Source organism: Diaporthe batatas (genome assembly GCF_019321695.1).
Source record: "Diaporthe batatas strain CRI 302-4 chromosome Unknown Contig00004, whole genome shotgun sequence".
In the NCBI taxonomy this organism is placed as follows: domain Eukaryota; kingdom Fungi; phylum Ascomycota; class Sordariomycetes; order Diaporthales; family Diaporthaceae; genus Diaporthe; species Diaporthe batatas.
The window spans coordinates 207,860-221,138 of record NW_025408551.1 but is presented as its reverse complement, the minus strand read 5'-3'; the positions used below and the strand labels follow the sequence as shown (position 1 = coordinate 221,138).

Sequence of the window (13,279 nt, the reverse complement as noted above, 5' to 3'; positions counted from 1 at the left end):
AGCTGCAGAAGCGTTTGAGCTGCCTACCTAGGTAAGTACTTATGGACGTCAGGGCGGGCTTCCCTCTCTCTTCCTCACAACCCCCACCTCCACTTCTACTCAAATCCTCATTCCAGGTCTTGCACTTGATCCGTCTGCAACCCTTTCGCACATCAGGACCATGGGCCAAGGCCTTTTCGCAACCGTCAACATACCCGTTGGCACTGGAATTCTTGCGGAGAACTCGTTCATGTGGGTGCCCCTGTCGCCAACCCCGTATCGAGAATTCTGCCAGGCTCTTGCTTCGATGGACGAAGCCACCAAGAAGGACCTTAGAGACCTTCATTGCAACACTCGGCTCCTCAATCAGAATCTGTCGTCAAACCTCGTCGAACAAATCCGCAGCGAGGATTCCTAGTTCACGATCGATTTGCGCGACGACGAGGCCGCTACTCAACGAGAGATGGCCAGTTCCAATACCGGTCAAAGTCCTCATCAAGGAGCTTCTGTGCCCACTCGCCCCCATTCTTGGCAATCCTTTCAGGATTGTCCGCCTTGGAAAGGTCAATGAGGAGGGCCCTGCCATCCTCAATCAGGAAGTTGTCCCTGTGGTTTGCTAGAGCCCTGCGCTGCCAACCCGTCTCGATCTGGAGAGTGTGCAGAACTGTACGGCACAGTTCTTTTTCCTCGTCGTTCTCCGGTTTGTGCGCTTTAGAGTGATAGGCTGTCAACATGCTAATATGCCTGCCCTGCTCCGTGACGTATCCGATGAATTCCGGCGTAATGCCCTTGCCGTCACAAGCTCTGTACGCCATCATTTCATTTTCCAGGGAAAACTTGCTGCATGTGGGTGTTGGCCAGATTTTCCTGTGAAAATACAGTCAGAAGGACATTAGAAGATTGCACGAGTTGCAAGTTCAAGAAAATACCACTGGCATGTGGCCGTGCAAACGTTTCTTACCAGGCTCGAGGCTTGACCCAGGGCGAGACCCTGGAGCAGTGGCAAGTGGCAAGCTAGCAGCAAAGAAAGAACCCACATGACCATTTCCTTTTTTCCATCCCCGATTGCTTCATTCGTGACAACGCGCAGCCTGCCACAGTGATTATGTGCGTAGGGCGAGAGCGTGCCTCTCAACGCGATGTTCTTGAACCGCAAGCCAGCCCACTCGACACAGGGTTTCTCTGCCCAGATTGCGCTCTCACTCATTTTTGGGAGTTTGATGCATGTGTGCTGAGTAATCTCGTATTCGACAATCGGTTCGCCGTCTTCGTCATCATTGTCGTCTTCAACAAAGGCAATTGTGGCGTGATTCCACTGGTTGCCACCTCTGAGCTCGAGAGGCTCGCAGGCTAGGTACCTTATCGTTGTGAAAAAGTTGCCAGGACGTCGGCGATCTTCAAGCGTGATCTTTTCGTCTTGTGGTTGATCCCAGGTCAAGTATTTGATTCGAATGTTGCTACCATCATGATCAGTGACCAGGTATCGGATCATGGGCTTGAGGTCCGATCGCCAAGTCTCTGGTGCCCAGGCGAGAAACTGCCGTACAGGAAGTCAGCCAATGGTCTCAATAGTGACGCGGTGAAAGGGCTGGCGACTCAGGATGTGCATCGCGGTCGGGGATAGCCTAGCTATCGGGTAAGTCATGGCTGCCCTTGAAGAACATGGTATATGGGGGCAAAGCTACACGGGCGTTGGTGTCTTTGATGTCTTGCTTACACCATTTTCTAACGGGACAGTTTTGCGAGTAAGCTTCAATTTTTTAGGCCCGTGCTCCGGCGTGCGCACACGCCCAACATCATCGCCAGACTTGGTAGTAGAAGCAGTTGCGCCGTTAGGCGCGGATTTCGTTGCGCCTTGCTCGGGCTTGGAAATCTCGCCGGGCTCAGCAGTCTCTCCCGTCGATGTGGGCGCTGCCTCTGTTTGCGTTGAAAAAGTGTTGGTATCCGGATTGATGGAACCCATGACTGCTGCTGTGGCCTGAGAAGACTCAAGAAGAAGTAAGGAATAGGAGTCTGGTGCTGATGATGCACAATTACGAATGCGCTGAGCATAGAGTCGATGTTCAATGTTTACGGTCTACAGTCGAAAAGAGGAAAACTCTGAAATGGGGAGGTCCGGCAACATGGAAAGATTGCCGTGCGAAGCCACCTAGGTAAGTACCTTCCCAACACTGGACACAACTGAAACGTGGAAGTGGCAGAAGACGTCCCGATTCCTAGATGGCATCAACCAAGCGGGTGACTACATGTGCCTGCTCAGGGCAACTGCAAGCTTATAACCACAACACTATTGTTGCCCCTTTATCCATGCTCTAATAGCGTCACACTCGGAAGTAGCAGCTACTAGTAAGGCTCGGCCGCTGCCACTTCAACCAGTTGACAACGACCATTGCCGACCAAAACGAATCGTTGTTGTTGCGCATGGGCACCCGGGCGCTCACCCGGGCGCTCACATATGCGCAGGCCATGAGCAATGACCAACATCAGTCGTATCTGCCGGGTTGTCGGCTCCGGTCCTGCCATTCTCTTGTATGTACAAGGACTTGGTCTCGGGACCTTAAAATTATTATTCTCCGAGCGCGGGCCACTTCGATCGCTACATAGGTATGTACGTACTTCTCAGCCCGTGCCCGTCGGGTTGGCGCGCTATGTCTGTTTTTCCTGTTGTATGGGATTCCCCTTTTCATGGATGACCCACCTGCCAAACCTTTTGTGGAAACCCTGCCCTGGTGCGCGCAATGGCGGCAGGGCGGGCGACCCCTATTGAATGCAGGTGAGATTGCCGATGGAACCTCAAGTGCTTTGAGCTTGTTAGTGTGGAAACTACTAGTAGGGGAGCCCTCCAGAAATGATAAGCCCTCGGATTCGCCTAAAATGCCAGTGCTGTCAAACCCCCAGATTCCAACAGGAGCGCCCGATATTTGACGCTGGAGCATGGGTGAAGTCTGCGCAGCTTTCGACGGAAACGAGAGAGTGTACTAAAAGTCCGTGCCGTAGAAGCGCCGTTCGGCCGCGAAAGTAATTTCCTGTTTGAGCCCGGCCGCGGTTGCAATCCACTTCCCACGTGTTGGTTAGACAGCCGACTCCTCTCCGGAGATCAAGTGGACCACAGCCACCTGGGCAGGGGCTGCAAATCCGGCTTTCGGTGGAGCCCTGAAGCGGCGCGGGATCCGCTTCTAGACCATGCTGTTGGGAAAAGAAAAGCTTTAGATAAGTGAATGCCAGCACGATCTCCACGTCGCACTGATTGTCACGTCCCCAATCCTGCTTTCTTTCTGTGCATCTTCAGCCTCGAAAAAAGATGGGCTTCAAGGTGATCATCGTCGGCGGTGGCTTGTCGGGTCTCGGCCTGGCGCACTGTCTGACCAAGGCAGGCATTGACTTCGTCGTCCTGGAGCGGAGTGATCTCCTCGTCCCGAAAGGTGGAGCCTCAATGGCTCTCTGGCCGAACAACGTGAGGCTTCTGGACCAGCTCGGCTTGTTGAAGGGAGCCGAGGAGATCGACTGCGGGATCAAGTACAAGCAGAACGTGCGGAGAGATGGTTCTGTGCTGCAGAAGAGCAACATGATGGAGAGAGTCGGCGTCGCGTGAGTTCGCGAAAGACCATGCTTCTGGCGATGGCTGGGACTAACACCGTCAGGCTCGGACACCCCTGGATGTGCTTTCACAGGCCGAAACTCCACGAATACCTTTTGAACACTCTTCCAGAGCATGGCTCCCGCATCGTCAGCAACGTCGAGGTGACAGGGATTGAGACCACAGCAGGCGGCGTCAAGGTAACCTGCAAGGACGGTACCGTCCACGAAGGGTCCATCGTTGTGGGCTCGGATGGCGTCAACAGCTCAGTCCGGAAACACATCGCGAAGGGAGACCAAAAACACGCCGAACCATTCTCGACAAGTTACCGAGCACTCTATGGCTGCTCAAATCGGACAAAGGGCCTTGATCCTCAGACATTGTACGAGATGCACGGCGACAAGACTTCCATTCAGGTCATCCCAGGACATGATCTGGCCATGTTTGTCGTTTATGAGCGCTTGCCAGCGACGACAAGAGGCAGCAAACGGTACACGGAGGACGACAAGTTGGAGTTCGCCAAGACGGTTGAAGATCTCAGCGTCTCGGAGGATATCAAGTTCAAAGACATCTGGTCTGAGACAACGTGGTCTTACTTCTCTGGACTCGAAGAAGGCGTCGCACCAACTTGGTTCGGTGACCGGGCCGTTCTGATCGGAGACACGGTTCACAAAATGACACCCAACGTCGGCCTTGGGCTCAACAGCGGGTGGCAGTCTGCTGCAGTCCTGACAAATGGCCTGCACGAGCTCCTCTCGGAGACCCCTGAGCCTAGCACAGAGGCGCTCAACCGGGTGTTCAAGGATTACCAGGGCATAAGAAAGAAGAATGCCTCGGACATGAATGGTATCTCGGGGCTTTACACCCGGGTAGTGGCATGGGACAATCCTCTGTGGAAACTGGCGGACCAGTACATAACCCCTTATATCGGCGGTGACTGCGCTTTGCTCGACCTCTTGCTTGTCCCCCTCGTCGCCAAGCAGGGCAACGTGCTGTCCTTTGCGGACGAGCACCACTACAAGAGTGGGAAAACGCCGTGGAAGAACGGCCAGACGGTGGTTGTAAAAGACGTCAGGGTGGCGGCATAGATTCCTGGTCGAAGTTGGTCGTCTGCCGGCAGATCACAATCATTTGAGAAAGCGCAGGTCAACTCGTAGATCAGATGCGTATTTAGAAGTTAGCGAGTGTTGTAATAACGCGGCGGTCCCTGACATTTGGCGCATATGTTGCTTGCGCCATTTAGATATATATACCCTCCTACCATGACTCGGATGTTCTACCCAACACATGTTCTACCTTCTAAGTTTACGTGGAATGCTTTATTGCTTCACACAGAAAACACATGAATCCGACAGGCTCAAAATCTAGCAGCTGACCGGTGCCACTCATCTGAAAACGAGTTAAGAACGAGGTCGCCGTCCTGACCAGTGGCAATGCTGGTCTTTTTGCTGGTCGAGTAGCTCTGAATCGTTTCTCATCTCCTGAAAAATGTGTAAAACATCTCTTTTTTGGTGAGTCGTTCGTGCACTAATGGCCAAGCCAATTATATTCTGCTTCCCCCCGGTCGTCTTGAAGGCTTCTCTCGCCAGGTGAACAGCGTTCATCGTGTATTGTGTGCCAAAGTACCGTGAAGGTCACCTTGTCCCGCAAATGGTAGCCTTCTTGCCCTCCACGTACTGTAATCTCTTAGTACTGTTATTGGCACTGTTTTTTTTTTTTTTTAAAAAAGCAGGGTCTTGAGCGTTCACCACTGTATAAAGGTGCCGCATATATTTGATATGTATGGGGATTAGAAACGAAACCACTCGAAACCACCCTGTACCTCTCTAAGAGAGCATCTGCGGATGCTCCAGATGTCAAAGCACATGTTGTGGAAGATCTAATCACTTTGACCCTCAGCGTTGGAGCGTGTCTTGTTGCGCTTTGTCGGAGCATCGATGACGTTATTGCAGAGCTTTCTACAACTCAGTCAGTCTTTCATCCCATCATGCTGGCTGCCTCGGCTTGGGACGAGCCGCTGGCCCGTGCGCCCCAACAAGCCCCAAGGCCAGAAGCACCGCAGACAGCGGCGGCCAGCCACCTTGGCAAGCTGCATGTGAAGACTGCGACTCGTGGAGCGACGGTCAGTTCCCCTTTCGACCTCGCCCAGACTGCCCAGACGCTCACGACAGATGCCTCATAGGCTTTATGCGGGTCCGTTACATTGTTTGGCCGCTGGCTGAGTCTGTCCTCCGTGATTCTCCTGGCATTCCGCCATATTCTGGTTCCACAGGGCCCTATTTTGCTGTGCTTGCCCAGGCTTTCGCTTCCACCAGGAACCACCATGCCTCCTCAGTCGACCCCGCAGGAGCCCTTGCCTGTTCTCCAAATGCTTGCCCGCTGGGGTCATCGCCCACGACGATACCTGGCTCATCCGGCACTCAATTTCCCTCCAATAAATGGCGGCAGCCCTGTGGGCATTAGCTGCCCCAGCGACGTGGATGACGGGCCAGTCTGCCAGTATAAGATGGCAGCAAAGGCGCGTCTCGGCAGCATCTGCTCTGGATGGCCTGGCCAGGGGGTCAGAGTCTGAGCATTTCTCACTTGGAAACAGATCAGTGCCATGAGGCCCATCTCGCTTGCTGTTGCATCTTTGATGCTGCAGCCCGGTAGCACTCTGTCGGTTTCCAACGACAGCGACACCGCTCCTCTCGTCACCACCAGAAATGGGACGTATCAAGGCCGCTATCTGCCTGGCTACGACCAGGACCTGTTCCTTGGTATGCCCTATGCGCAGCCTCCCGTCGGAGACCTGCGTTTCAGGTGGCCTCGCAGCGTGAACGAATCCTTCGACGGCGTTCGAGATGCATCTCAGTATGGGTACAGCTGCATGCAGTACCGCTCCAACTTCAACCTTTCCGAAGACTGTCTCACCCTCAACGTCATCCGCCCGGCTGGCAACCATACCGACTTACCTGTCTTGGTCTGGATTTATGGCGGTAAGCAGCTTCTGCACACGATTTCTACCCCTTCGACAACAAACACACCCCATCCCCGCCTCTATCACCAAGTCTTCCCTCGCTGCAGATCTTGAGACAGGCCATGGCCGCCCGTGTGCCGTGGCCCACCCTCTGACGTGTTGGCGTGAAGCTACTCCTTTACCTGCTTGGCGGCTGGGTGGCTGACTTGGAATGCTGTCTCCAGGCGGTCTTTACGCGGGTTCGACGGCAGACCCACAGTATAACCTTAGCGGCATCGTCAAGGTTAGCCAGGACATGGGACAGCCTGTGATCGCTGTCAGCATGAATTATCGTCTCGGGATGTGGGGCTTCCTGCAGACTCCCGCGCTGGTGGCTGAGGGATCGAGCAACGCGGGCTTGATTGATCAAAGGCTGGCGCTGCAGTGGGTACAGGAAAATGTCGGAGCTTTTGGAGGTGAGGCCCCAAACTTGTCAATGTGGTTCCGAGCCCGCACTTACCGAGAAGCGTAGGTGATCCAGAACGGGTCGTCATCTGGGGCGAGAGCGCCGGAGCCCAGAGCATCGCATATCATCTGCTTAGCCACGAGGGCCGCGACGATGGGCTGTACCGCGGCGCTATCCTCGAAAGCGGTGGGCCAACTGGTTGTCAGGTACAGGACTTGGCGTACTACACTGCTCCCGTGGAAAACCTGACGCGGACCGTGGGCTGTTACACCGCGAGTGATCAACTTGCATGCCTGCGCGGGCTTGGCCAGGACAAGCTTTTTGCGGCGTCGCCATCACAGGTCTGGAATCCCCTTGTCGATGGGAGTTTCCTTACCGGATATCCAAGCACCCTCATCCGCGATGGCAAGTACAACGCCATCCCCCTCCTCACCGGGACGAATACGGACGAAGGCACCTCATTTGGTCCGTCAGGGCCCAACACCGAGACAGATCTTTTCAACGCCTTCTTATGGTGGCGCAGCTATGCTCTGTCGCCCCCAACAATCCGGAAGTTCCTAGAGCTGTACCCGGATGATCCCTGCGTTGAGCCGCCACTCTATATCAATAACTGCTCTGTCTTCCCATCGAGAGGGCTGGCATGGCGCAGGGGCGCCGCAATAGGCGGCGACATGGTGATGCACTCTGGCCGGCGCAAGATGTGCGAGGTCTATGCTGGGGCCGCGGGACAGGACGTCTACTCGTACAGGTTCGACACGCGCCTGTGGAACAAAACGGAACTCGCCGGGATCCAGCATTTTGACAATGTTGCCTTCAGCTTCCAGAACATCACCGGGCTTCTAGGCCCAAGTCCGACGTATGACAATGACTTGAGGATTGCGCGGTCCGTCGCCGTGGCCTACATCAGCTTTGTACACAACCTTGACCCAAACCCCCCCAGCGCGTGGAACGTGGGGAAGAACGTGGACCTCCTGCCCCTGCCTACATGGCCCAGATATAGTTTGGACGAGCCGACAAACATGGTACTGAATGCCACGGCTGGTCCTTTTGTGGAGGCGGACACGTGGAGGAAAGAAGGCATTGCCTTCATGAACACGTACGAGGTTGCAAGGGAGTTGCTAGCATAGCTGGTGTCACCACGGAGAAAGCCCCTTGTTGCGCAAGTGGCTTCATGACGGAACTTCCTGTCTGCGAAGACCGACCATCGTCACCCAGTCATCCCGACAGCTGGGGAGGTGGCTTTCTGCAGTGGCTCCTGCAGCGGCCCCGACAGCTGCTGCAATGAGGAGCAGCCTGGCAGTTTGCGCGGCTGGCGGTCCAATGGATAGCTCGCCGACGAGATACAAGGACGTCCCAAGCATAGGACGGGCATGCGCAGATCTGCTGAGCCCAATCTGAAGGCCGTGACCGTAGAACCCGCAATTTCTACGAAACCCAATTCAAATAAACATCAATGTCCATCATCGAGTCTTTCAACTTTGCCAAACCTCCGAGGCCTTTGCACAACCTCTCGTGTGCGAGCTTCCATGCATGCCGGTGCTACGTGGTCTGCTCCTTGATTGGATAACTGCGAGGACGAAACACCGCTGCTTGTGCGGGTTGAAAGGGACAGGTCTATGTCTCAGCCCGAAGGTGAGCAGCCGCGCCACGGAGGCAGGGAGACGGGATATGAGAGGCGTGCATCTTCACAATGATATTCAAGCAGGCAGCCGGAATGAACCCCCCGCGGCGCCTTGGGATCCGAATGCTTTTCCGGCGATCATCCACTGCACGCGTCTCCCTGTCGATCTCCCAACACTCTCCGTCCTTGCCTGGCAGCCTGGCAGCCCTGGGACCAGATTCCAGGCTAAGAGCCTCGGCGAGCGTTGCCCTAATTTCCGGTCGTTGTCGCCACACCAACCAGACCAGCTGACCAGATAGGGGCAATATCAGGCACCTTCTTTTCTTCTCATGGCGTTCAATTCATTTTGTCGTCTGCATTGGAGCAGCAGGTCGTACCACTCGGCATTTGATGAAGTCAATGACTCAAATGCGAGCCCAGTGCGCTTGACCGGAAGGGGGAGGTCGAGTTGGCGGCTGCGCCGAGCGTATTAAGCGCCGTTCAATCTCGGCGGATTGCCCCTCTTCTCCAGGCCATCAAGAAGGAAGCTAAATCTGAGCCTAATTCGACCGCCACAGGCCGGACACGCACCAACAACGTGCTATCAGACATCACAGGAAACGAAACGAAACGACACGAACTGTTGACAACAACCAGAGAGCCGAGCTATATTCCGGCCCGGCCGTGCATCAACCCACACGACTGTGGTCGCAAAGCACAACGCCCTGGGTAGCGGTTCCTGGAGAGGAGCCTCGATCAGTGGAGATGTCCAAGGCGGGAACCCTTTGTCAAGCATTGGGAAGTCCTGCAACAGACTGGTCTAGCACTCACTCACCTTCCTCATTGTCCAAACTCTGGGAATTAGCCTGTCATTTATGAATCCTTGTCCCCACCTTCTCGAAAACTCTCCAGCTTGGCCATCGCACCGAGTGCACGACTGCCTGCCTGCCTGGGCAAAGGCCGTGTGGAAAGCCAAGCTTTGCCCAGGGCCGCCGTCGAAAACTACCCTCGAGGTATCTGATATGGCTCCTGACCCTGCACCCTGCTTGCCTGCACATCTTCCCAATCCCGTCCAACGGATCTTCGTGCCCTTGACCAAGCCACCGTGATAAGGAGGCCGGTTAAACTCCCAGTTGGCCCCCTGGCCTTTGGGTGTCTCTGGCAGCCCTGGCAGCTGAACACTTCTTAGTTGACGAGACCGAGTCGTTCCATGGGTGCGTGCCAATGTATCTGGAGGCTGTAAGGTGCAGAATAGATGGTGCGGTGCCCTGACAGCAGCTGCTCATGCTGCACAAGCGCACGAGCTACGCTTCTCACCCATGGCGTGTACCCAGTGCCTGCTGTGAAGCACATGGCGACAACGAGCCTGCATGTGCAGAATCCCCTCCACCCTGTCAGTCACTGCGGCTATTCCCAACTTATTGTTACCGTTGCCTTGTGGATTGCTCCCTCGCCACGCATATAAGTTCCCGCACCCCTAGCATGTGCATCTCATTTTGAAAGTTGTGCGGCCGCCCCTGCCAGTCATTCTTTCCAGCAGTTGCTGTCTGGCTGCCTCCAGTCCCCTCATTCGCTTTGGTCTACCGCTGTACCCTTCTCTTGCATTATTCTCGAAGGATTCCTGGCTCTGTAGACTTCTTCTGAGGCACCATGGTTGGACTCAGAGTCATGAGCGGCCTCCTGGCTGCCATTGGTCTCGTACAGGCCAGCAACGTCGTTCCAGGCGCCTTTATCGTCGAGTATGAGGACGGGGTTGACGTTGACGCGGAGCTGTCGTCCGTGCAAGACGTGGCCTCGACCCGGATGAAGCTTGATTACAAGCTGTTCAAGGGCGCTTCTATCCGCTTCCATGACACTGACACCGCCAATGACCAGGCTGATCTTCTGGGAACAAAGCCTGCCGTAAAGAATATGTGGCCCGTCAGACTTTATAATGTACCCAAGCACGAGGTTCACTGGGTCGCAGGAGAAAATGCCCTAGAGGACAGTGCGGCGGAAACGCGGCAAGCCCCAGAGGATACCTTCTCGCCTCATATCATGACCCAGGTCAACCAGCTGAGGGACCAGGGTGTCGTGGGCGAAGGAATTAAAGTGGCAGTTGTTGATACTGGTGTAAGTTGATACCCCCCCCTCCACCTGCCTCGGCCTGGGTGTCATTTACTATTTTGGATCCTTTGTCACGCCGTATGGCTTCATTACTTGTATCGGGGTTATATTTCTGTGCTTGAGGTTGCAGAGGCGGACGAGTCGAGTCCAAGAATCTAGCTGCGGTCAATTCCCGCTGACACTGCTACTGCAGATCGATTACCGTCATCCCTCTCTCGGTGGCTGCTTCGGTCCCGGATGCCTAGTCTCTTTCGGCTACGATCTCGTTGGAGACGCGTTCAATGGGTCCAATGTCCCATTCCCGGACCCAGATCCTTTCGATTGCGGTGGTCACGGAACCCACGTCGCTGGTATTGTCGCCGCTCAGACCAACAACCCTTACGGCATTATTGGCGCCGCAACAGGAGTGACCCTTGGCGCTTACCGCGTCTTCGGTTGCGACGGATCGTCGCCGGATGGTACGCGTCTCTTGTTCTGTCTGGTTTTGATTGTTACCCCTGGTCTAACTTTTGCGGATAGATGTCCTTATTGCTGCATTCAACATGGCGTACGAGGCGGGCGCTGATCTCATCACTGCGTCTATCGGGGGTCCTTCCGGTTGGAGCGAGGAGCCTTGGGCAGTGGCCGTTTCACGAATCGTCGAGAACGGCGTCCCCTGCACCATCTCCGCGGGTAACGACGGCGCCGAAGGTCTTTTCTACGCCAGCACCGCAGCAAACGGGAAGGGAGTAACTGCTATTGCGTCCATTGACAACTCGGTGACACCGGCCCTACTCAGCCTTGCTAGTTATACGGTCGAGTCCAACGGAACTGAGGAGTCCTTTGGCTTTACGGCCGGGCAGCCTGCGGCCTGGGCTGGTGTCACTTTGCCTCTGTGGTCTGTTAACTACGACACCACCGATCCCGCAAACGCCTGTGCTGCTCTACCGGCTGATACTCCTGACCTATCCGAGTACATCGTCCTCGTGCGCAGAGGCACTTGTACTTTCGTCCAGAAGCTGGCGAACGTGGTTGCAAAGGGCGCACGTCACGTGATCATCTATAACAACGTGCCAAGTGGTGCCACTGCTGTCAGTGGGACTAGTGTACCAGGACTTGAGGCTGTTGCGATGGTGACCGCAGACACTGGGGCCAAGTGGATAGCTGCGCTCTCAGCCGGTCAAAATGTGACGGTCGCGATGACCGACCCTGCCACTGCGGAGAAGTCCTTGACTCTGACGCCCAACAACCTGACGGGTGGATTCCTTAGCTTGTACACTTCTTGGGGCCCGACATATGAGGTTGACTTCAAGCCTCAGCTTGCGTCCCCCGGCGGACTCATCCTCTCCACGTATCCCACTGCTCTAGGTTCCTATGCGGTGCTCTCGGGAACGTCCATGGCTTGTCCCCTCGTTGCCGGCATCTATGCTCTCCTGATGGAGGTAAGGGGAACAAAGGACCCAAAGACCCTCGAGAACGCGCTTTCTTCGACGTCGAACCCCAACCTGTTCAATGATGGTCAGAAGACCTACCCTCTGCTGGCACCAGCCGCGCAACAAGGCTCGGGCATAGTCCAAGCTTACGATGCTGCATACGCGACGTCTCTCCTCAGCGTCAGCAGCCTCTCGTTCAACGACACGGACAACATACTACCCGTGCAGAACTTTGCGGTTTCTAACACTGGAAAGTCCTCGGTCATCTACACTCTAGGCCACGTAGGTGCGGCTACTGGATACACCCTTCCCCCCAATGGCAGCATCTTCCCTGCCCCCTTCCCCAACGAGCTCCACAACGACTATGCGACTCTTGAGTTCATCAGCGGAACCTCTTTCACGTTGCCGGCTGGCCAACGCAAGATAGTGAGCGTAAAGGCTACACCTCCTGCTGGGCTTGAAGCAGCGAGGCTGCCCGTCTACTCGGGCTACATCACGATCAACGGTTCCGACTCGTCAAGCCTATCGCTCCCCTACCTAGGCGTTGCTGGGTCTTTGCACTCCGCCACAGTCTTAGATCCAGCTGAGACGTATCTGAGCAGCTCTGTCGCCGTCGCCGAAGCACCCGTCTCTGCGAACCACACCTTCATGCTGCCGCCACCCGGCCACTCCAACGAAAGCCAGTACAATTCGAACAGCACAGACTACCCGATGTTGTTCATCAATCTGGCACTTGGCTCGGCAGTGGTCCGCATCGATGTTGTGCCCACATCTTCGGAGGTCAACACCACCGAGTCGCTCGGACTTGCTACCATTGGTGATCTGTACCAGACACCTTATGAGTATCAACCCCGGGGCCCGCAATCGACGCCTGCCTGGGACGGACGACTTGCATCCGGCGAGTACGCACCTGCTGGTACCTACAAGTTGGTGGTTCGAGCCATGAAAATCTTTGGTGACCGGAACAACGCAGACGACTATGAGACCGCTGAGACGATTGAATTCGGAATTCAATACATAGGCGCCACCTCGTACAAGAGGGCCGACAGGGTGCGTAAAGAGTGGATCGGTTAGAGACCGCCAAAACAGCTTAGTGTAAAAGCCATCACAAGAACAGTATATACACAAGATCACTAAAAAAGCATTTGCAAAAGGCGCACCGGGAGGTGTGTTCTGAAGCAGTCGCCTAGTAGTATTGATA

General features: G+C 55.3%; 4 protein-coding genes across 4 annotated transcripts; 3 read left to right on the top strand and 1 right to left on the bottom strand.

The window, feature by feature from the left end:
* Positions 1 to 18: 18 nt before the first annotated feature.
* On the bottom strand, positions 19 to 2,137 carry KVR01_004113 (uncharacterized protein). Its single transcript, XM_044782851.1, has 3 exons — positions 1,697 to 2,137; positions 1,017 to 1,516; positions 19 to 846 (listed from the first exon to the last, which is right to left on the bottom strand). The coding sequence occupies exons 1-3, from the start codon at positions 1,940 to 1,942 to the stop codon at positions 429 to 431; spliced, it is 1,164 nt and encodes a 387-aa protein (XP_044646277.1). The 5' UTR covers positions 1,943 to 2,137; the 3' UTR covers positions 19 to 428.
* A 758-nt stretch (positions 2,138 to 2,895) lies between these two features.
* Positions 2,896 to 5,015, top strand: KVR01_004599 (uncharacterized protein). The gene is made up of 2 exons (XM_044790116.1): positions 2,896 to 3,567; positions 3,621 to 5,015. Exons 1-2 carry the CDS (start codon positions 3,281 to 3,283, stop codon positions 4,642 to 4,644), a joined length of 1,311 nt encoding a protein of 436 aa, XP_044646763.1. The 5' UTR covers positions 2,896 to 3,280; the 3' UTR covers positions 4,645 to 5,015.
* Positions 5,016 to 5,659: 644 nt separating this feature from the next.
* On the top strand, positions 5,660 to 9,645 carry KVR01_004636 (uncharacterized protein). Its single transcript, XM_044782352.1, has 3 exons — positions 5,660 to 6,534; positions 6,740 to 6,970; positions 7,027 to 9,645. Exons 1-3 carry the CDS (start codon positions 6,159 to 6,161, stop codon positions 8,085 to 8,087), a joined length of 1,668 nt encoding a protein of 555 aa, XP_044646800.1. The 5' UTR covers positions 5,660 to 6,158; the 3' UTR covers positions 8,088 to 9,645.
* A 31-nt stretch (positions 9,646 to 9,676) lies between these two features.
* Positions 9,677 to 13,152, top strand: KVR01_004555 (uncharacterized protein; the record flags this gene model as incomplete). Its single annotated transcript, XM_044792297.1, has 3 exons — positions 9,677 to 10,672; positions 10,860 to 11,124; positions 11,186 to 13,152. Exons 1-3 carry the CDS (start codon positions 10,211 to 10,213, stop codon positions 13,150 to 13,152), a joined length of 2,694 nt encoding a protein of 897 aa, XP_044646719.1. The 5' UTR covers positions 9,677 to 10,210.
* Between the last annotated feature and the right edge of the window lie 127 nt (positions 13,153 to 13,279).